The sequence below is a fragment of the Malania oleifera genome, chromosome 2, assembly GCF_029873635.1.
Source record: "Malania oleifera isolate guangnan ecotype guangnan chromosome 2, ASM2987363v1, whole genome shotgun sequence".
Classification (NCBI taxonomy): domain Eukaryota; kingdom Viridiplantae; phylum Streptophyta; class Magnoliopsida; order Santalales; family Ximeniaceae; genus Malania; species Malania oleifera.
The window spans coordinates 138,672,933-138,696,558 of NC_080418.1; the positions used below are offsets into that span (position 1 = coordinate 138,672,933).

The 23,626-nt window shown below is 36.0% G+C and overlaps 1 protein-coding gene across 5 annotated transcripts in view; it reads right to left on the reverse strand.

Moving 5' to 3' along the window:
• Positions 1-1,749: 1,749 nt before the first annotated feature.
• LOC131148960 (protein CHROMATIN REMODELING 5) overlaps positions 1,750-23,626 on the reverse strand; it is a 52,212-nt gene continuing 30,335 nt past the window's right edge. For 2 of the 5 annotated variants that reach the window (XM_058098949.1, XM_058098950.1), the window contains exons 14-31: positions 22,091-22,282; positions 21,919-21,986; positions 10,993-11,086; positions 10,692-10,816; positions 10,537-10,600; positions 10,078-10,281; positions 9,391-9,633; positions 9,158-9,268; positions 8,824-8,910; positions 8,374-8,556; positions 8,128-8,208; positions 7,750-7,986; positions 5,974-6,129; positions 5,668-5,845; positions 5,347-5,528; positions 3,851-4,201; positions 3,665-3,758; positions 2,492-3,497 (exon numbers count right to left, since the gene is read on the reverse strand). In XM_058098949.1, coding sequence (XP_057954932.1) covers positions 3,013-3,497; positions 3,665-3,758; positions 3,851-4,201; positions 5,347-5,528; positions 5,668-5,845; positions 5,974-6,129; positions 7,750-7,986; positions 8,128-8,208; positions 8,374-8,556; positions 8,824-8,910; positions 9,158-9,268; positions 9,391-9,633; positions 10,078-10,281; positions 10,537-10,600; positions 10,692-10,816; positions 10,993-11,086; positions 21,919-21,986; positions 22,091-22,282 — 3,135 coding nt within the window. In that variant the 3' untranslated portion in view covers positions 2,492-3,012. Of the gene's footprint in view, positions 2,099-2,212; positions 2,326-2,491; positions 3,498-3,664; positions 3,759-3,850; positions 4,202-5,346; positions 5,529-5,667; positions 5,846-5,973; positions 6,130-7,749; positions 7,987-8,127; positions 8,209-8,373; positions 8,557-8,823; positions 8,911-9,157; positions 9,269-9,390; positions 9,634-10,077; positions 10,282-10,536; positions 10,601-10,691; positions 10,817-10,992; positions 11,087-21,918; positions 21,987-22,090; positions 22,283-23,626 lie in introns of those variants that run through there. The other 3 variants (XR_009135101.1, XR_009135102.1, XR_009135100.1) reach the window with 3 other exon arrangements.

Here is a 23,626-nt window from a genome sequence, read left to right on the forward strand (position 1 = left end):
TAATTTTCTTCCAAAAAGAAGAATTCGATCCATGTGGCCTGCAAAGAGCAATATGTCATCCTTTTAACACATTTAACTTAAAAAAATCTGACCCATAAAGAATTTTGTGTTAATAATTCCCAACCAAACTTCATAAATAACGACTGTTGCACTTCTAAACACACAATATCTTCCAAACCCTCCATTTCATTTTTTTTTCTCATCCTTAAATCTCCAAAAAAAAAGGCAAACATACTTTGTATCTTTTTTATCACTGGTTTCGAAAAATTTAGAATAGCTAACAGACGTAATGACATACTCATAAGCACGCACATGTCTCAACAAAATTAGACGACCTCCTTGAGATAACAATCTAATTTTCAAGCTCTCAATTTTCTTACTGATTTTTTGACTTACGCATTAAAGTGATCTCTCAAAGTACACATTATCACTCCAAGTTATTTTTCTTTAATTCTTGTCAAGTAATTGAAATCATAATTGATCCAAATTCTCCTGAACAAATTTTAATACCAACAAGTCCCTTATACTTTAAGAATAATTTGATTTGTAAAACTCAAGTCAATATACATTATATTAAACATGCAATTTCAATTTTAGTGATCACATATGTTACCATCACAAAAGATGACTCTTCTACAATCATATAATGTATAACATTGGTCCCAAATACGAACATAGTCCAGATGTGTTGCGATTTTGTACATGACTCCCACGGTTTAAAGATTGATGACCTTTGAAATTTCTCATAGATTAAATTTCTCATAACCCAATATTTCTTACATGAGAGAAGCTATTGACATCATCTCGAAAAGATGGAGAATCTTCAAATGAGTTTGAAACCTTATACTTCAAATTTAAATTTAGATTTATATAAATTTAAATAAAATAAAACATAAAATTATATTAAATTTCATTCAAATTCGCATCAATTCAAATCCAAAACTCAAAATTCATACTCCCAATATATGCACAAGGTATTTATTGTTTAACATCCAAAAAGAAATTGCAAGTTTTAACTTTGTTCTTAACCATCACTTCCTTTCCAAGGTTAATTCAACCATCTACAGTTGTGTTCTTGTGAATTTTGAATAGTTTTCATTTATAGCTCAATCTTTCTTAATTTCTAAAAAATAATTAATCACAAAGAGCCTCAGCACCATCATTTCATAAAATAAATAAATAAATAAAAACGAGTCCTTGGACACCCATTTTAGGGATAAATAAATAAATAAATTTAACTACATTGTCTGCCCATCAAACTTGGAAAAGTGAAAAACTAATACATGCTTAAACCCCCTTGGTTGAAGAGATAATGCTTTTATGATGCAAATCATTGGGTCCTCTTTAGAGGTTGAACAATTTGAAATACCTGCCAAGCTTTAGATTGTAGATAGAAACTAGAAAGTATCCAAATCCAATTGCACGTCAAGGAACGAGTTTGAGCAAGAAAGAAATGCCACGAGGATTTGCTTCAGATCTCTGAGCTGTTAAGACCCTTCTCTGTTGATCAACAGACGAAAAAAGAAAAGACACCAAAGATGATATGGATCCATGCTGCTCTGGAAATATGCGAAGGCTCCCAGGCACTGACAGCAGAAAGCAGAAAGCATGTGCACTAAAGGTCTCGTCATTCTTTAAATAGGGCAACTACGATGCGGTTGTGCAATTAAATGCGAACCAGCTCCATATTGGGACTAGTCATATCCATGTTTCAGTGCTACAGATGTGTGTATCAAAGGGAACACAACCTAAAACAAGAAGCTTATGGCATTTCATGTAAAAGCAGACTGTCAATCGAAGTCCAAAATTATACAAACATTGCCGTCTCAACGACAAAAAGAATACTTCAAGAAGCCAAATGAGAACTGAAGAACAAATAACACAAAGCAAACAGCCATTCTAACTTAAATTTCTGTTGGCAGGAAGGGCTATTTAGCTACCTTCAATCAATTTTCTTGCTCACCCATTTGTATTTTTCCCCCGAGATCTTCAGTTGCTTCTAATCCAGAAAAGCTCAAGCTCATTCAGCTCGTAAAACATGCATACGAGTATCTTCGACAGGCTAGGGCTCAAAGAATCTGCCCGAGCAAACAAAAGCCTGCAACCACAAAAAGCCAACCGGTTCCGTATCCTGATATATAATATGGTGCACAGTATAAAACAAGATATAACATAAGAAAGTACACAATTAAAATAAAGAGATCTTTGTTACTTGTTTCAGCCTTTTAAAGAAAGTGTCATGAGCAATCCCGTAGTCAAAAGTGGTGGCAATACTCGTTATTAACACCATGATGAAGTCAAATATACCTATAGCAGGAAGAAAAACTACACTTCTAAGGTCCAAAGTTGCATCATTATATTCTTAGACTTTCTATAATCAAATTTGGATAAATATATAAATATTTTAATAAATAATTAACTAAACAAATAAACAATGATACTGCAATATTTGTTGGGTGACAACCACCAAAAAAAAAAAAAAGTACCAAACTGCTGCTAACTGAGTTTGCATCTATATGAAATCAACGGCGTAAGAAATTCAATGACGCAAAACTGCCCAATGTACACTTCTTCCAAGAAATAATACATATAAAATGTCACCCTCATTTTGAGTGAAGTAAATTCTTTTCTACTTTTTCTCTATTTACGTAAACAAATTGCTGATCTCACTTTTTGAAAGGAGAAATAACAGAAGGCATTAAAAAAAAAAGCATGAGAAAATTGTGGCAAGACTTCATTTGCCTTGTTCTTTCGGTAGTCTGGCAATGGCAATGTATTGAAGGATCCTTGGCATTTTACCTCAGCCAGCATTTTCCATGGGTAGAAGAACTTCCATCTGATGAGTATGGCTTCAGATCAGACAGAATACCAGAGGTAATGGTGAACAACATTTATTCCCATGGTTGAAAAAAATTCCAGAAATCTTTGATGGTTGAAGCTGTAAATGCCACTGGGTGAAAGCTACTTGGCTTCACACTCGATCAGCTGGCTCCCATCCCATAATGCAAAAGACTACTTGACACCTGATGAGAATCCCTGCCTCATGGGAAAACTTGTCTGGCGTAACCTAAAGGGCCTCTCGTTGCCAAAGCGCCTGTTGTCAGATGGTCCTGACCCAAGAATCCCCAAAGAGTTCGGATCAGGTAAACGGCTACCGTTATTTGAGGGTCCTTGAGGAGGAGGTTGAACTTGGGAATGGATATCAACTTCTGCTCTTCTTCGTCGCTTCCATGCCTCAAATTTTCCAGTATCATGGCCCTTGTGAACTGGTTCTGATTGTTTATAGATATTCATATTTTTGTAACCTCTCCTCTCAACATAGCGAGGGAAGTCACCGTCTCTTCCAGTGGGGCCCACTTCAGAGCCATTGAGGTGGGAGGGTCCAACCCCTGCTTCATCTTCCTGCTCCTGTTTAAGTTTGGAATAAATTTGATGAAGCCGATCACCAGACAAATTTGAAAACGTTGAGACATAGTTCCACAATCTCATTGTCATCCCTGTACCGGGGGGAGAGGGGGGGAAGCTAGTTCAGTTATATTTCTCACTTTCAGAAAAATGCAAATGGATGAATCTAAACTTTCTCTTTTAAGTAGTTTGAACTTTCTTTGAAACTGAACAATTTTCAATCAAGATGCATGAGAAATTAGACAGCAAAAAGACGTACTATCTTGCTTGTAGCGTTCCTCCTCATGTTGCACAACAATTTGGTCTATTTTTCGGCCAAGAAGCTGCAAATACTTCCGAATTTTGGATAGAACCTGATAGAAAAGATAGTCCAAAGCTTTATGAACCAAACATACAACCAAATATATAGCAATGGAAGAACAGGAAAACAATATCTAAAATAAACCTTTTCCTTTGGAAGATCAGCACTGGTAGTTTGCAACCTGTGAAGGCGTTTAAGAGTTCTATCCTCACCACCCATAACATCTTCACACCATTCCATCCATTTCACTTCCTTAAACTGCTCATATACTTCTTCAGTATCTGACATTTCACCCTCTTCTTTAACTAAAGGTTCAACTTTCTGGGGTTTCAGAGGTCTCTCCCTGTTCATTTGAATATTAACTGTAGGGGAAGCTGGTTTCCGTTTTCGATCCTTGATGCGAGATATTGGGTTATTCAGAGGACTTTCCTTCTTCTTATTACCTTTACGACCTACCTTAGTATTTGAAGTCTTCCCACCAACAGCAGCACATTCCTGGTAATTTATCTCTATGGTCAATCCATGCTAGAAATGACAAAATAGAAATCACTTGCATAGGAGAAACAACTGCAAACAAGCATGTAAAGTCATGCAACAAAATGGCATGAAGTGCGAGCATTAGCATCTTCAGACACAAATCAACGAATGAAGGCAAGGCTTAAAGACTAATACTTTAAATTACATAATATATTAATAAGAAATGCATGAATGCATAAAAATGTAAGAGGTGGAATAACCTACTTTATTGAACAACATCAAAATGTAAATAATAGTTCACTTACAGCCCTCAGGTACCCTGGTCAGAACAAAAGCCTAAAACCTGGACACAACAAAATCTCAACCATCTAACATAAGTTCAAGAAAAAACTGAAAGCTGCCCCCTGAAAAGTTTTGTTAGCACTCACACTGCAGTGTGCAATCAGAACCAAAGCCTAGACCCCTGACATAAATGGCCTCAATTGTCCAACAATAGTTAAATTAACAACTGAAAAAGATTAAAAGAAAACCACCAAAAGATTTTGCTACCCTCTCTCTATCCTTCTAAGATTTTAAAAAAAAAAAACACCGCTAAAAGGTTTTGAAAGCACTCTGCAGCCTCTTCCCTAAATCTATCTTTTCTCTGAAAGACTTAATCAAGGTTGTAGAAGTAGGTGGTTGGTAAAGGATCTCCCTCTCTCTCTCCCTCCCTCCCTCAATTCTTTCAGAACAGAACAGTATCATGCTCCAGAATGTTCATGCCAATTTGCAACTCACTGACACAAATGCTAAACAACACTAACCCTTCCAATAGAAGCTTGCTCCAAGAAAATTCATAAAACACAACCATTTCAGCAGTTCATATATGCCATTGCAAACAAAAACAGGCTATTAAGAATTGGGGCCCCAGCTGCTCACAGCACATCAAGGTAAAGTACTTGTCGAGTTATTAGAATCAGCAAATGAATAGACTGACCTACCTACTCATTGCAAATGAAACATCCTGCGAGGGGGCAGGAAAACAAGTTTAAGGGTGGGAATATTGTTAAACTTTTCAACCAAGTACATTGCAGTAGTAGGTGCTGAGAAAAAAATGAGCAAGTTTAAACTGAGAATGAGCAACTCTCCTGCACACAAAATTTAAGATGTAACTGATTGCCTACCATTTGCAGTAGTGCAGAAGCACGTTCATTCAAGTTTGGAGCACGTGGGAGAAACGTTTCATGGTGCTGAAGTTCCACTGGAGCAATCTTCTTCGTCAAACCAAGCCTCTCATCCAACCTCATCTTTTCCCAATTGCCAAATCCATAATAATGTATACCCAGAAGCAATCTTGCATCATCGACTAATGACAATATGAACAAGGAAGACATATAATAACTCCATATTTAGCCACAGGAATTTCAGTCTTTTTTCTACACACACATGAGCACACAAACACACACATGAACATATAGCCATACAAAAGGAAAAGCAACACTTACTTTGGTTCCACCCACAACCTTTGGACCAGTTTGAAGGTTTAAGGTACATCAACACCCTGAATTGAGCAATAGGATCGTCATAGCGATTAATGCGCTTTTCCAGGAGTTGAAGTTCGTGAACACGGCTGATCAAATCATTAGCTTTCACAGGTACACCAAAAAAATCCAGCACAGGACCCTAGAGGCCAATACCGCAACCACATGGAAATGTTCAATACAAATGCCTTGAAGTGCTCATAGCACAAACTCTCTGCAGGTGTAGCATGCAAGTAACTATGCAAAAATTGTGATACTTTTGAAACCAACCTTAGAGTCTAGGCTTCCTCCTTTAACTGCTTCCTTACATCCATCCACTAAAGCATTGAAAAGTTCAATCTGTGCTTCATATGGAGCAGCTTCTACTGCACCACCAACCTCCGCAACTATTGACCTGATTTGACTTGGGTTCCCAAATTTTTTAACCTAAATTAAATTGGAAGATAAACATTAAGAAACTGAACTAATGCTTAAAGAAAACAGGACAGAAGGAATTTTGATAAAATTTTCAGTGTTAAGCATTCATCATGACAGGTGAAAAGAATCATGTTTACCATGCCATGAGCATCTGACATCAACAACAATGCTTGAAAATTTTGCAACTGCTAAGTTGAAATTATTTTCCTTAAGAAAAAGGCAACATCGTGTCATAATTTTATGCAAAATGATTAAAAATAAGATAATTGCAAGATCCAACTTGGCTCTAGATGCAACAGAGGCGAGACCTCACATATTAACAGTTGGTAGGATAACTAGATCAAAATTACCACTTCACCCGGTTTTCACGTGGTCACAATCTACTTGATTCAATTTCCTCTCCTCTCAATTAAGAATTCAACGGAACTAGTCAGAAGCAGAGTCTAAAAGTTTCATATAAATGTCAAAATTTCCATCAAAAATCACTTTCCACCTACCCTTGAATTCGAAACAGCGGCCAATTTCTGTCCTCATATAAATTTCCACAAATCATCATAATTTGCCAAAATCTAAAAATTCCAACTAAATTTGTAGAAAAATATCACTATGGAACAAAATTTAATCAAAACTGAAATTTGAGATTCAAAACCATCCCAATTAAAATTTTGTGTCTATAAATCTCCTCGTTTATTGAAATTAGAGATTAATACTTGAAAAAATAATGCAAAACTGAACTTGGATATTAACTTTCACATTTTGTTTGTCCTTCTATGTCTAAGTTATTCGTATTTTCATTATAACTAATATTCACGTAATTTATGAATTTCACATAATATTAATTGAATGTATTTAAGATGGTTAATGTACTATAATTATTGTGCCCTATACACCAGATACTAGTCATTTACAATATTTTAGTTCTAAATCTTGCATTATTATGTCAATTAAAATTTTCAAAGTTTCATAGAGAAATCCAATGCTTTAGTACCAATTTCCATCATTATTTTAAAATCAAAATTAAACATGAAATTGGCATAAAAATTTCCACCCAAATTTCTATATTTTTGTAGTCTTGAAATTTTGATCAAAATTGAAATACAAAACCTAGGTTAGAAAGGCATACTATTCTAATTAACCAACTTACAATACCCATTTTTTAATCAAATCAGCATGATGAATGTGGCTGACTCTGTTTCAAGAACAAAAGACATATTTTAAGGATTACAGTTGAAGGACTTGAAAATAAAGGACAAAAAAACATGTTTGATTAAGAAAATAGATTCCATGCAAGGCTGGATTTTAAATAAAAAACAAAAAAAATCATTTTTTATAATATTAATGTTAAAGCTTGATATACTTGTTGGCCCACAACCTAACAACTTAAGCTTTTAGGTAAAGTAGTAATCTAACAATTAAAATACAACTATGTAAAGCTCAGGCTCATCCAAAAGGAAAAAAAAGGAGATTAAAGAAGAATATAGAAATTAAAAAAGAATAAATGGCTATAAACTAGGTTAAAGAGAGCAGTAAAATTAGTAGAAACAACTCTACTTTTTTATTTACAAAAAGGAGAAAGTGAAAAACACACAATAATTCCAAAGTACAAAACAAGGATGAGCTGAATCTTACTGCACGGACAAAACGTAGCGCGTCCCTCTTTGACACGTTACCATTAGACCATCCTCTTACTTGAGCTACAGCGCCTTCAATCATGGGTACAGAATGCACTGCATATTCTGCTTTCCGGCGCTTCTGGACTCTTTCTGGAGCCTCGAAATCCTTCTTTTTCCTTTTGCTACTTCTAGCAGGTTGGGTATCCTCTGCATAACTCTTGGTCTTTCTTGCAGCACGAGGAGCTAAGGCATCCTAAAGTGCCAAAAAATAAAAAAATTGCTCAGAATATGGCTCCTCTAATCTAATGGAATGTAAAACTTGAATTTTTAATTAAAACATATACTATTAGGGTAGAACATTCATTTCACTGTAAGTTTCAGCATAGATTTATACTTCAGCTTGATCTATAGCATCAGGTTTTATCAAACGGCTCCAGAAACTCCCATCATCTTCAGCACTACAGAAATTGGCAACCTGAATATAATCGTGAAAATAGGTCGTGTGAGGGAAACAGAAAGAGATCTATTTGCTTGAGTGCAAAGACAAATAACATGGAAGACAACCCAGAGCACCACCTAAAACTAATATATAGACATAGATATATATTTAAAGGCCAAGAAATAGCTCTTTTGCTTATACCTTGAAAGCACTCAACAATTCATGCCCTTCTTCTTCTTCAACTTCTTTTTCCTCAACTTTCTCCGCTCTCTCAAGAATTTCATCAATATCCATACTTAAGAGCCTCTTCTTGCTTTCTTCTTCACTTTTGTCTTCTTTAAAAAGCTCCTCTGCTCCAAACCTCAAGATTGCTGATAACTCGTTCTGCATTCATGAAAAATAGTATTGCATTAAGTAATTCTACTGTAAGATCAAAATAAAACAGCAATGTAGCAGAGTTGATATGAAGTGAAAATGCTGTAATGATTTAGTCATATCTGAAAGCTGAAGAGAGAATGGGAATTGAAAAGAGGATGGAAATGACAATGCCTTTGAATAACAAAAATATGCCTACGTGCTCAAAATTAAAAACAGACTTTTCTCCGCAATGGAAAAGCTACACTAAACAATTATGCTACAACATTTCCTTACTTTGTCAAAGTAACTCCCTTTTTTTGCTTCTTTCTTCTCCAGTCTACCCTCAGCATTTAGTTTTTGAATCACCAAGTGGTCAAGAACCTATCAAGAACAAATAGAAACATAAGGAAAGCATGCAAAAGTCTTAAATTAACCTAAGAAGAACAAATAGAAACATAAGAAAAGTATGCAAGTGTCAGAAAGGGGTTAATACTTATGTCCATCACATGCATGCATGCACAAACACATTTATATCTGTGCGGCCCTGCCTTTGTATGTGTACATACGCAACAGAAATCAATATGACAAAGCATGGACAAAAGAAATGAGCCAATCATGTTTAGTTTACCATCTTTTTCTTAGCTCGCTCCAAGATATCTTCTTCAACACTTTTGCTCGTAACAAATCGGTATATGTTAACAACTTCTCTTTGCCCAATCCTATGAGCTCTACTCATTGCCTAATAGAAATATTTCAATAAGAACTTTAAGCACAAGAAACCAAAATAGCATCTCATTTCATGAACAGCAATAGCATGAAATTGAATCAATAAGGTAAGTATGCAAAGGATTCTCATAAAACCTGCAGGTCATTTTGGGGATTCCAATCTGAATCAAAAATTATAACAGTGTCCGCAGTTGCTAGGTTGATGCCAAGGCCACCAGCACGAGTCGAAAGAAGAAAGCAGAAATCGTCACTGCTAGGTGCATTAAAATGATCCATAGCCTGCTGCCGCAGCTCAGCTTTTGTACTACCATCAAGCCTCTGATACTGGAATCCTCTAAGTGACATATACTCTGCTAGTATATCCAACATTCTAACCATCTAAACAATGTTAATAGAGCAGTATGAGTTAACAAACCTAAATATAATTCCATCCACAAATGAAGACCATTAAAACATATATTAGAAAACAATAAATAATACTTGTTAACAATATCCAAATTCTTTAAATAAATATAAAATAGATGCACCAAAGTATAAATTAACAACTTTTGAACACAAAGATCATCTAGGGAGCTCAAGCCCATTACAGACAATCCAAGTAATCACTAATAGATAAAATGAGACAGAATTACACCAAAAAGTCAACAATGCAATTATTAATTAGAAGCAAGGTGCAACTGAAAAAATAAATAAATAAATACATATCATCAGCTATAGATGTCAAAAGGATAAATAAATAAATATCATCAGCTATAGATGTCAACCCCTCTTGACTTCTTTGTGCTAGTAGTGTGGCACATCACAGCAGTCTCGGAGACAAACCTGAGAGAATATCAGAACACGATGATTGGTTTCATGCAATCGCACAAGCAGTTTATCAAGTATAACTAGCTTCCCACTGCTTAAGATTATTCTCTCCAGCTTACTACTATCAAAGTCCCCACCATAACCATGATCTGCACTTTCAAAGAGGAAGGGATGATTGCAGCATTTCTTCAACTCTACCATAATATTCAACAGAGAAACCTGCATATTTTGTAGTACAGACAAGTGTTAAATTCAATTATTATCATGAGGAAGGATTAGTCATGATGTGACAAAAAACACTGCAAAATACAGTTTTGATCTGTTCAAGTTCACACAACGCGTCCAAGTTAGACATCATAAAGGATATTTGATGAAACACAAAGATAATGTACTATTGAGCTTTCACCATCATAATATATATAATTATTTAAGCCTACAAATGTTAAATGGGAATATGGAAAAATAGATGCTCACTTGATTGCCGCGAACACCTTTGTTCAAGTCACGAAAGTTACGTTCCAAAATCCACTTGTAGTATCTGCATAAATGTAACGAGCACCAAGCAAACAAAAATTCAACTGGCATGACAAAAGAGTGCTGCATCATCACAAGCTTGTTAAGATACATACTGTTTCTGAAGTGGCGACATTTCAACCCGAAGAATACGTTCAATTTTGGGGGGCAAAGACTTCTCAACATCCTTGATAACTCTTCGAAGAATGTGAGGCCTTAATTCCATATGCAAATTAGCAAGCTACACCAGAACCAATCAGCACTTTAATATTAAGCATAGGCAGTACTCCATTGAATGGAACTAATGCACTTTAATATTAAGCATAGGCAGTACTCCATTGAATGGAACTAATGTATAATGTAAATCAAAGAATAAACAAGACAAGAATTATGAAATTTGGTGCAAAAAAAAGTTACCTCATTTTCATTGAATGAGCTTAGATTCTTGTAATTTTGGACAAAATCATCTTTACTCTTGAACTTATCAGGATCAAGAAAGTGAAGGAGAGCCCTGTCATTCGAAAATAGAAATAAAAATGTTAACAATAATGATGACGATGATAATGATAAAAGTAAGAAAGCAATAGGGAGAGTAATAATCTGCACCAATGAGATGAGTGCACCACCAATAGTAGCAAAACAGAAAAAAGACAAAAAATAAATAAATAAATAAATAGAGAAATCAATCAGAAAAATTGCTGCTTTAAAAATTTTCATTGTTCAAGTAGAAACTTCCTTCTGAAGTCAAAGCAACACTTGACTGCGCAACTACATCTAGGTCCACCTGCGGACACCTTGACATCATACTATGCTGACACATAGAAAATCTATGGTACTCCATCAAAAAAAAAAAAAAAACACGCCCATGGGTGGATAGTTAAGTGAACTTGTCTGCGCAACTATATCTAGGTCCACCTGTGGACACCTTGACATCATACTATGCTGACACATAGAAAATCTACGGTACTCCATCGAAAAAAAAAAAAAAAAAAAAACGCCCATGGGTGGATAGTTAAGTGAAATACCAAAATACCCACTATTATCTAAAACAATTAATATATCATAGTATTTACTTTAGGAATTCAATAAACTCTTTTAACCACCCACTTGATAATTTCTCTAATTACAACTTGTCACATGTATTTTTAAACATAACATTTCTCCCACATTCACATGCTATTATAATTTTTCTCATTATAAATTGTGGTATTTTGGCTAGATTTAAAAAATAAAAAGCTCAAAGGGCATCCATTTGACTGGTAATACTGATAACGATAGCCTTTAAGAATATATTTGAGACTCTAACGATGTATTAAACAAACATTACTTGGAAAGTTCAGAAAGTAACACCATGTGGTATCAAACTATGATAGGCAGCTAAGGCCCTGTATATAGTTTGTGGTATTTCACTATTTCAGAGTTCAGACATGAAATGAGTAACCAAGATAACCTGGTAATTAAGGCCAAACTGATCTAAAACACACATTGGAGTTGAAAACAGGATACAAAAGAAACTAAAATTCCAATCATAACATACTCAAACCAACAGCCAATATTAATCCCTTCACTGTTTTGCAGTGGTCATCAATGAACTTGCTCACCATATTTAGGAATGCAACCCATTGTGTACATTGTTTACCAACAATACAGTCTTAACTAACAAAATTTGAGTAACTGGCACAATGCAGTATTCAAAGAAGATACCTTTGCCACAATATGGAGGAGGGCTTCAAATACCATTGAGTTAATTGTGACATTGTTGAACAACCCATTGACCAAGCAGGGTGGGGCTTAGAAGATCTGATTTCTTTCAAGAAATAAACAAAGCCCTTCTTCAGAAGTGGAATTGATGATTCAAGCAGGAGCTATCAAGAAATCATTCAATTTATGGAGTTGGTAGGGAATCACGCTACTAGGGAAAATAAAGAACCATACAAGGTTCAAGGTGAGGTGCGGAAATGGACAAGGGGCCAAGATGATGTTTTCTTTCACACAGAACGTATTATCAGTAACAGAGAAAGGTTATATTTTTTGAAGGAAACATAGTGTCAGGGCTGAAATGTTTCTAAAAGATTTTTTATTTCTTCCATGGCTATGCCTTTTGAGCCAAGCAGAACAGACTACTAGATGCTGAACAGTGGGGGCAAATTCATAGTTAAATCATATTGTAAAAAAATATTTAGGGTGAAGGGAAGTGCAGGACAGTAGCAGACTTCCCCTGGAGCATGATATGGATGACAATGAATCCAAGGTGGCTTTCCTGCATGGAAAGCAATATAGGAGGAGTTTTTAACTTCAAGTAGCCAGCAGAAAAGAGGTTGGATTCTGATGAATAGAAGCTACTAGTGCAAGAAGGATTTGGAAACTGTTCAGCACATTTCTTTCTCTGCCAGTGGGGAAAATAGCTGAAGGATGTGGCACTGAGTTTGATTAGACAGCAGCGTAATTTACCACATCTCTAAAGAACTTCGGGCCTGTGCAGGAACCAAGATTAACAAAGGGGGGAAAAAAACAGTCAGTCTTATACCTCTATCCGTATCTTAGAATGCGGAGGAAAAGAAATAGGAGTCGTTGAGAGTAGTATTATCTTGTAGGGAAATCACTGTCAGATGGGTGAACTGTTTATACTTTTGGTGCAGTGCTGATAGTGAACACCACATAAAGGCATCACTGATTTTGCTAATTTTTATCTTTCGAGTGGTCAACATCCCCCTTGGGACCCCTTTGAATACAATGCAACTTATAAAAAATCTAACACTATTTGAGTACAGATTGTGTCTTCAGTAAAAATATACATAGATAGATGCCTGGAATCTGAAGATATTTAAGATGAACAAGGCTCATAAAAAGTGCATGAACTACAACATAAACAAAAATAAGCATGAATGTGTTATGAAAATTGATGAAAACAAGGAGAAAATAGACACCAGTTCTTCATGTTATATCTCCCATCATTAGGGAGATCAGAGACAACATTGCGCTTAAGGTAAAAGATGGCTGTATGAAGTGATGCTAGCATTTTCTGTAGTCCTCAATTGCCTAGCATGTTGAAAGGAAATTCTGATTCCAAAAAAAAAGAAAGGCAACATGGCCAACCAAATTATGGCACAAGAAGTAAGAAACATGCTTGACATAAGAGAGTAATAGAAAGAATATTTAGGATTTAGGCAACACTTAGGAATGATTTGGTCCTAACTACAAGAGGAAGACATAAGAAACATTTTACCAAAAAGAGGGTGCAAAAATATAATGATGCTAGACCACCACCCCCACCCCCCTTAAAAAAATAAAAGAAAAAGAAAAAAGAAGAAAAAATTATAGATGGCATTTTCCTTGGCTAGCTCAATACTATTGTTATGTAAGTTTAGAAGTTGCCATTCTTATCTAGATACCTCTTTTGTGGTTTTTATTAAATCAAGATGAGTCCAGGCATGCCAAGCCTGCCATGCACAGGACGGTAAAGATACTTAGGCACCACTTAATAGTTGAAATATGTTGGATAATGCCAGTTCCAACAACAAACTCACAGTCAAAGGTCTGCAGGGTTCTCTGACACCACAGTCAACCTGGTCCTGGTTCTTGATGGAGAACAAATTGACTCAATCAGGATGACTGAATAATGTTCAGCCAGAAGGGATTACGTCTTCTTAGAGGTGGAAGAGGTGGAATGGCTTCTTTCTTCTTGGCTGCCTTCTGGGCCAGCAACAGACTCCTATCTCGGCTTCAAAGGAAGAGGAATGGGGAGAAACCCTAATGCTCCAACTCAAAAAAAACTACTTCAGCAGGTTCCTTGCTCTGTCAGAAATCAACAGAGGAGGACAGAGGCACATCACTTTCCCAAACAGATTTGACTAAAGGGGTAGGATCTCAACTGCTGCAGAGGAGCTCGGTCAACATATCCTTACTATGCCTGAGAAAGTGTAAGTGATGTTGGTTTTCAGAGAAGACCTCCAATCACTCTGTTCCCTTCCACATTGAAGAGGGACAATCCATTCATCGAAGCAGCTAGGAATTTTGTGAACTCCTGCACTTGCTATGGCCACTGCATCAGCATCTCCCACAGGAAAATCATATGCAACCAGGGAAGACAGCAAGTGTTCCCATACACTATTTTGCTCGAATGGTCATAGGAGACTCAAAGACTGGCAGACAGCCGGATCCCTCAGGGTACATTTTTGAAAATGGTGGGCCATGCTATTCCAGGACCAATGAATTCAAATGCTTTAAAGAATTTTCCAATAGGCAGCTCTCTTCAGGTGCAAATGCTTCTTCTCCCCCTACAAGCCCCAAACCAAGGCCTTTTGCTTTGTTCGTTAAAAGCAAAGGGCGAGACTTTGACTACCCACTTAACCCAGCGCTTATCATACCTTTTGTTCCCGTAAGAAGTTTGGACTCTCTTCGCTTGCACTCATCACTCCTCATAGACAGCAACATGATCTGAGAATGGACCAACTCTGATGCCTCGCCAAGCGGTCTGGCTGACGATCATGAGGTTCAGAAGTGCTTTGTAAATTACCCATTTCACAGCAACCCAACACAAATCTAGCCTTGATCACAGTAAGTGACAAAGCACTCTTGGACTTCAATCCAGTGGACTCGCACCAAACTGCGAGGATTTCAGATGCACAGGTAGTAACAGCAATCAGTTCATGTGTCTAAATGGGTTCTTAGAAGGTTATGATGGTGAACAAGGCAATTGGGATCCCTTTTGATGGTATTTTGGACAAAGCTATGACCTGATTTTAAAAGCAAGGAATTTAAATGACAAGAATTTTCCAATAATTGTCATAGAAATGGGAGTTCTTCAGATCCTAGGTGCTGTCAGCCGCAGGGGATATTTTCTGGAGTCAAGACTCTAAAACATTATATACCCTCATCGTTTGGAATGTCAGTAGCCTCAATGATAAAACCAAAAGGTATGCAGTGAAGTGTTTTTTTAAAAAACTGCAAGGAATGTGATATGTCTGTCTGTAGGAAACTAAGTTGGATACTATCGACAGGAGTCTCCTTAAAAGTATCTGGGACACAACAATAACAGGTGAATTCATATAAGGGCTGATGGCGGTGCTGGAGGGAACCAGTCATTGGAAGGAAAAAACATTGTTGAGCTGGCTGGCCACACAGTCGGCGTCTTTTCAGTCTCCTGTCACTTTGGAAGTTGAATGACAATTTCTCCTGGCTTTCCATGGGAGTATGCAGAACTAGGCAAAGGTCCATACAGACATTTACTGTGGAATGGGCTTAATGAAGCTAGAACAAAATGGAATGCTCCATGGGTTACAGGAGGGGATTTTAGCATGGAGCTGTTCCCGCATGAAATGAACTGGGTTCGGAGAATACAATATTCGAAAAGAATTTAGGTACTTCCTTCCCCTGAATGCTCTTATTAATCTCCCTCTTATTAGGGAAGATTTTACTTGGTCCAATTCAAGAGATACCTCCTCCTCAAGAAATCATGGGTTTTTTAATATTACAGGCTGGGAGGAGTATTTTCCCAAGGTTATCCAAAAGATCCTCCATAGTCCTATCTCCAAACACTTTCTCCTCTTGTTAGACGCCACAAGAATAAAGTGGGGACCAGCTCCTTTATGCTTTGAGAACATGTGGTTAAACAAGAAGGTTTTGAAAGCTCATCAAGTAGTGGTGGTCTACTTCCCACTTTGAGGGCTTTGCAAGCTTTGTTCTTTTGTCCAAGATAAAAGAGATTAAGCCTACGTTTGGTTTGCAGAATGGCAATTCCTAGAATTAAGTTAGTTATAATATGTTAGTGACAATTACTTATACAAAAAATTACGTTGATACCATATAGCAAATAACAATGTCAAACATTTTATGAGTCCATAACAAGGAGTAGACAAGGAATAACTATTCCCATATTTCACCATGGAAATGTCTTTCTTTCTTGGTACATGTTGAATAACATGATAAGGAATATATATAGGGAAAACCTATTACCTACATTCCCAAAATCTTCACTATATCCATCTTGTTCCAAAGAATAACTATCCCATGAGCCAAACAAGCAAAATGAAAATTCAAATGATGGAATAAAAACACGATGATATCCGTGCGAAGAAAGAAACCATCTTGAGGACAATCCAGGATCTTGATGCTGAAGAACTTACTCAAGGCATTCACAATAAAGATTAAAACAAAGAGGACATTTTTGAGAAAAGAATTATCCAAGATCATAAATAAGGAGGAAATTGCTTGGAGAGAAAGGTCATGGACCTTATGGCTTAAAGAAGGGGACAAAAAAAATGAAATTCTTCCATCACATAGCGAATGCCCATAGGAGCTACAACACCTTGAAAAAAGCCCTTATAAATGTTGAAACTTTAAATAAACGGGGGAAAGCCAAAGAAGGCATTAACAATTTCTATAAAACCATTTACTCCAAGCCCCATACATGGAGGCCTCAAGTTGAGGGGTTAAGCTTCAACAAAATTTGTAACTCTAGGTGGCGAGAACACTCTTTTAGCGAGGAAGAAATTCTTTGTGCACTTCAAACTATATGGCCATAAAGCTCCAACTTGCCAATGACTTTTTCCCGGGAAAATTGAAGGGCCGTTTGGTATCACTGTCAAAAATTATAGGAAAAAAAAATAAATAAATAAGCAAAAACTAAAAACAAGAAACCAGCAACCTATTTGGTTAATATTTATAAAACTAAAATAAATTAAATATTTAATTAAAAAAGTCTCATTTTCACTTTTAAATCAAATAATATTATAAAAAAAATGATTAAAATAATAAATTACAAAATAATGCACATTAAAAAAGATTCTATAACAAAAATACAAATTATTATAATTATTTTACTTAAATTGTTATACTTTCAAAATTTACTTGCAACAAAAATTTTATTGGACATGAAAATTGAAAAATAATATAAATATATTGTAATTATCTTTATTACTTTTTTAAAAAATATATATATGTATATTTTTATTTCAATAATATTTAAATTCATATAATCATTTTATTTTCGTTTTAATTTAAAAGTATATAAAATGAATGATTTTATTCAAAAGAACTATTTCTGAGTATTAAAATTTTTGGCAAGAAGTTACCAAAAAACCTGGAAATCATTAAATCTATTTTTGAAGTTTTTTGCAAATAGCAGAAAACCGAAAACAAAAATAGAAAACTAATAACATAAACAAACGCATTTTGATAATCTTTTTCTTTACTGTGCAAAAACAGAAACACAAAATGGAAAACAGCAAGGAAACCAAACAGACCCTTACATGTTCTCAAAGCTGATGCTATCAAGGTTTTTCGACAAGTTCCATTCTACAGGCAGCATGAATTCCACCTTTATTGTGTTGATCCTTGAGATGGCAGACCCCAAATATATTCAACCGATTAGCTTGGTGAGCAGTGTCTACAAGCTTTTATCCAAGTTTTTCACCACTGGACTGAGTAAATCAATCCTGGAAGCAAGGTCTTAAATTTTGATTTCGACTCAAATTTCGAAGCTCCAAAAGAACGGAAATTTTGATGGAAATTTTGATTTCGATGTCAATTTCGATTTCGATTTGAAAAAATAACAAAAACTAGTAGTAAAGCATGGAATTCTTTGTGAAACTTTAGAAATGGTTAACAAATATAATAATATAAGTTTTAAGACTATTATATGACAAATTAAATACATATATGTTTTGTATAGGGTGGAAAAGTTGTAAAATAGTGTGTGTATCAAACATGTTTGTAAGATAATGTACATTAAACAGATTCAGTTAATGCAAATGAAATTCATAATTCATTTAAATATTATTTATTATACAAATATTGATAATTTAGACATGAATGGTCAAATAAAATATTACGACAAGTTTATTTTTTCATATAATTTCAAAAGCACTTGTGGTAACCTTTTGTTTCAATAAAATAAATTAAAAGAGAAATTTCACTTCACTCTTGAATCTCTTATTTGAATTTCGACAAAATTTCATTGTATAGTTAAAATTTCGACAAATTTTGCTAAAATTTTGAGGTTTCAATAAATTTCGGATGATTCGTTGAGATTTCGACGGAAATTATGCAAGACGAAAATCAACTGCCATTTCGATTTCGAAGGTGACGGAAATGGGAAATTTCAACAATTACGTGGAAATTTAAGACCATGCCTGGAAGTCATATGGCAGCACCAACATGTCTTTGTTGATGGGAGGCAAATCATTGATGCTAGCCTCATTGCTTTGGAAATTGTGGATGGCCATTATTACAGATCTGGAAAGGGAGGGCCTGCAAACTCGATATGGAACTCTTTTGGCCATGTTTGCTAGGATTTCCTTCTGTATGTTATCAAAAAATCTGGATTTGAGAGCATATGGTGTAAATGAATAGGGAAGTGCATTGCAGCTCCATCCTCCTCAATTCTCACTGATGGCTGTCCTTCAAGATTTTCTTAATCCAGAAGACTACAAGGAAATGCCTCTTTCCTTTGCCATCATTGTCATGAACGTTATACGCCTCACTGCCACTAGATCAATACTCTTATAAGTGCTAACAGAAGAATAAAATGGTCGGGAGCAGAAAGTTCTCTCCCCCTCTTTGCAGATAATACCATGATCTTATGTGAGGCAGAAGCTCATCAAATTCTTAATCTCAAATGCTCACTTCTCTGCTTCGAATCAATTTGTGGTTTGGAAGTCAATTTGGGAAAGAGTAAGCTCATTCCCGTTGGAAATGAGAACGACAGTACTTTCCTGTGAACTACCCTCATCTCCCTCTTGGTGCAAGGATCAAGAAGCAAAGGATTTGGGAGCCTATTAATGAAAGATTTGAAAATAAATTGACTGGTTGGAAGCATAACTATCTCTCTAAAGGTGGTAGACTCACTCTCATCAAACGCACCCTCTCCAACCTCGCTAGTTTACTTCATGCCACCCCCCCCCCCCCTCTTCCCTGTTCCTTGTTCTATGGCCAAAATATTTTAAGACATTAAAAAAAAAAGTGGTACTCACTCTCATCAAACGCACCCTCTCCAACCTCGCTAGTTTGCTTCATGCCCCCCCCCCCTCTCTTCCCTGTTCCTTGTTCTATGGCCAAATATTTTAAGACATTAAAAAAAAAAAAAAAAATTCTTTGTGCAAGTACGGGAAAGGTTTTTAAGTTCTATTCCATTAGATGGGATGTGATGCAGCAAAAAGTCCTAAGAGGTGGTCTGGATCTCAAATTCAAGTCTCTCCTTTCTCAACAAGGCCCTTCTAGGTAAGTGGATGTGGAGATTCGGGAAAAAGGAGATGCTTTGGGGAAAGATCCTTAAAGTACAGCCGTGATCACAATGGATGGATTACCAATGTGAACCCAGGCAATCTTATGGGGTTAGTCATTGGAAATCAATTAGGAATGGGTGGGAGGATTTTTTCACTCTCATCCATTTTCATGTTGGAAATGAGAGCAATATCTTGTTTTGTTTTGGCACGATAACTGGTTCAGCTCATCTCCTATGAGCTCTCAATTTCCTGCAATCTTCATTCTCACCTGCAGCAAAGATGCTTTGGTATCTATGTGGACCATTCGGTCAATGGGGCAGCTTGGAACATCCCTTTTGTCAGAAATGCTATTGATTGGGAGCTCACATCTTTTGCTGACTTTCATGGCCGTCTTTATAGAAATGTTCCCAATAGGAACAATCCGAATGTGCCTTTATAGAAAATTAAAATGGATATTTCAGCTCCTTCTAAAAGTAGCTGGAATGCCGCTCCAAGGCCAAACTTGATTTCCCTTGGAAAGCCATTTGGAGAACCCTTGTGCCAACCAAAGTTGTTTTTTCAATTTTTTTTGCTTGGGAGGCAACTTTGGGGATGATTCTTACTCTGAATAGTCTTCAGAGGAGCAATATCACTTTGATTACAGATGGTTTCCTTGCAAAGATGATGGTGAAACTGTTGACTGCATTTTCTGGGTTACATGGAGAGAGAAATGCTCAAGCTCATTAAGGAACTTCTACTTCTCCCCCATTCCTCAAGGATAAAGGGCTGTCTACTCTTTCATGATGCTGGTTTGGTGGGCAACACATGCTTACATTTAATTCTTGACCTCTTGGAATAATGTCTTACTGTTGATTGATCTCTTTTGTTTCTCTCTCCTCTTGTTTGTAAATGGGGTGGTTGCCTCAGGTAGCCCTCTGGTTTCTGGGAACTGTCATTCAGAAGATCTCTTAATAAGAGCTGTTGGAAACTTTCCACCTTGTCATTATTTACAATTGTCATCTTTCTTCAACTAGGGATACTTGGGCTTTGGATCACACAAGGGTGTATTTTTGCAAATCATTTTTCAAGTTTTTGACCTGTAGCAATTCTTGTTTTTCCCTATATTCATTTCTAAGGAAGGCCAAAGCCCCCTCCAAAAATTATGGCTTTTATTTGGATGATTGTGCTTAACAAAATCAATACTAATAACCTGTTGCAGATCAGAAAACTTTTAATGGCCTTTATCTCCAGATGTTCACATGCTCAGTTATTTGAATTCTGAACCAGCACCTCACCTGTTTTTACACTGATTATGCATGGGGAATCTGGAGTATATTATTTGGTGTGATGGGAGAATCTTAGGTTCGGCTGGCATTGATGGACGAATTGTTGTCTATTTCTTTAGAGGGGTTTAAAAGAAGGAAGGGGAGGCCTGCACTTTCAAAATGCGGCATTTTTGCAGCGTTGTGGGGATTATGATAGGAGCATAATGCATGAATTTTTTTCAGGGAGAAAATTGAATGAGCGGCTGGTTTGAGAGAAGGTTCATTACCTGGCCTCATTTTGGTGTGTTGGCTTCGGTTGCTTTAAGGGAGTTAATTTTTCAAAGGTTTCCTCTGATTTGGCTTCTTCCAGATTTTTGTTGTATTAATTTATTTTTTCTGGATTATTCCATAATTTTCAAGGGAGAAGTCTTTTTCTCCTTTGTGTAAATTCTTCTCTTATAAATGAAATCTCTTCTTTTGTTATGAAAAAAAGGGAGGCACCACCTTAGTGTCTTATTATGAATTCTATTTTGGCTTATCAAAAAAAAAGGAAAAAGAAAGAACTCATGGCAATACAGTTATATCCCTGATCAGAATAGGCAGGCCAATTCCTCGATAAGACAAATTCATGGACACTTAAGCATATCACCCTCATGGACCACAAGTCCACATGATAATTATAATTAATTGAAAAATGTAAGTTCACTAGCTATCCTCATCATTAGGAATAAATAAGACATAGAGATATTGACAAACTATCATCATTTATTAACAGATACTATCAATCATAACAAAAAAATTGCAGAAATATGAAGTTGAAAGATGAAGTGTGCAATTCTACAAAACTCTTACTAATTTGAAGAAAAAGAAATTACCACAACTCTTCGACACTGTTTTGTAAGGGAGTACCAGTTATAAGCAACTTATTCTTGGTGCTAAATTCCTGTGGAACAGAAGAATACAATCCACCGTTAACCCAACAAGATTCACAAACAGAAAATTAAAAAGAAGTCACAAAGAGTGAATTAAACGTGAAGTTTGGTGTACCGAAAGTGTTGTGTACAACTGTGCCTCACTATTCTTTAATCTATGAGCTTCATCAACCAAAAGATAGCTCCACTTGATCTTGGATAGCACAACCTTATCCTTGAGAACGACTTCATATGTAGTCAATAGACTATTAAATTTTATAGTCCTGCCAGTTTTCTTGTCAGTGTAAAATTCGTATTGTTGACAAACCTGAAGCCAAAAGAAATAGCAATAAATTATGAACAAACAAACAAAAATGATTAGTGTGTTTTAAACCAACAAACAGCATAATTGTAGTAACCATGACAGAGCAGGGTCACATGCTCAAGCAAGGTGATTACCCCTCCACAACATAAACAAGTATTAAATGATGAGAAGATGCTAACTAACCTCAAATAAATATATTTCCACATAAAAATGTACACATATGCATCACAAATTTTCCAAAGAAACACAATAAAAGTCCCACCTAATAGCTTGGTAATTATTAATGCTCTATCCATGAATTACGATGGCAAAGAATCTAATGCATCACTCAAAAAGGGCATTTGGTGCATGTTATCGGGCAGGATTCCCACAAATGTTGTCTCAGATGCTCAAATTGAAACTTCCATCGAAATTTCAGTACAATTAAAGATTCAAAATTTTTGTCAAATTCAAAGTTTCTAGGATTGGGAATAGGGTTGTAAGTAAAACTCATGAGCTACTTGGGTTTGGCTCTATTTGAGTTTGAGTTCCGCTCAAGGCTACTTGAATATCTTAATGAGTTGGGTTTGAGTTTCACAATAATATTCACAAGCCTAATCAAGCTTAATATATATTTCTTCATTTTATTATTTTAATCCAGTAAAAGTAACATAATATAAATTATGTACATATCTTTAATATTAAACATATTATTTTTTTATGCATACATTTATTATTGTTTTACCAACCCCACCTATTTCAGACCTAAGATTTGGTGGTCGTTGTCATACTTAATATTATTTACAACCAAATCAAGCTTAATCAAGTGGGCTTGAGTTTTAAGACTCACAGCCAAGCCCAGTTCCAAGTTCAACAACTTAAAAATCAATCAAGTTTGTGTCAAGTTTCAAGCTCAAAAGTTTGCGTCAAGCCAAGTTGGAGTATCCCATTTTGTTGGTTCAACTTGGTTTAAATACATCCCCAGTTGGGAGTGATAGACTCAAGCCCTGTCCTACCTTAAATTTTGACTTTAAATCAGTTTGGACTCAGATAGGCCAGATTTCAAACTTGCATGATACATTTTCTTTTGGCAAGAAAGGATGAAAGAAACCTAAAAGCTGTATAGGCAGCATTTTTTATTCTCTCACTACACAATCTTGTCTTCTCCCCCAACGATCACCCACAAGAGGAATTCTTCAAAATTTTTGAGCCAGATTCGCCAGATAAATTTTTCACAGTTCACTCTAGGGAGGTGGATCATGGTTTTAAATAACAGCCGCGACCGTTACGTAGCGTTTTTTGGGTTACCGATACTGTTACACACCACGAAATCGGTGAGAAGAAAAATTACGGCTGTAGCGGCCGTTA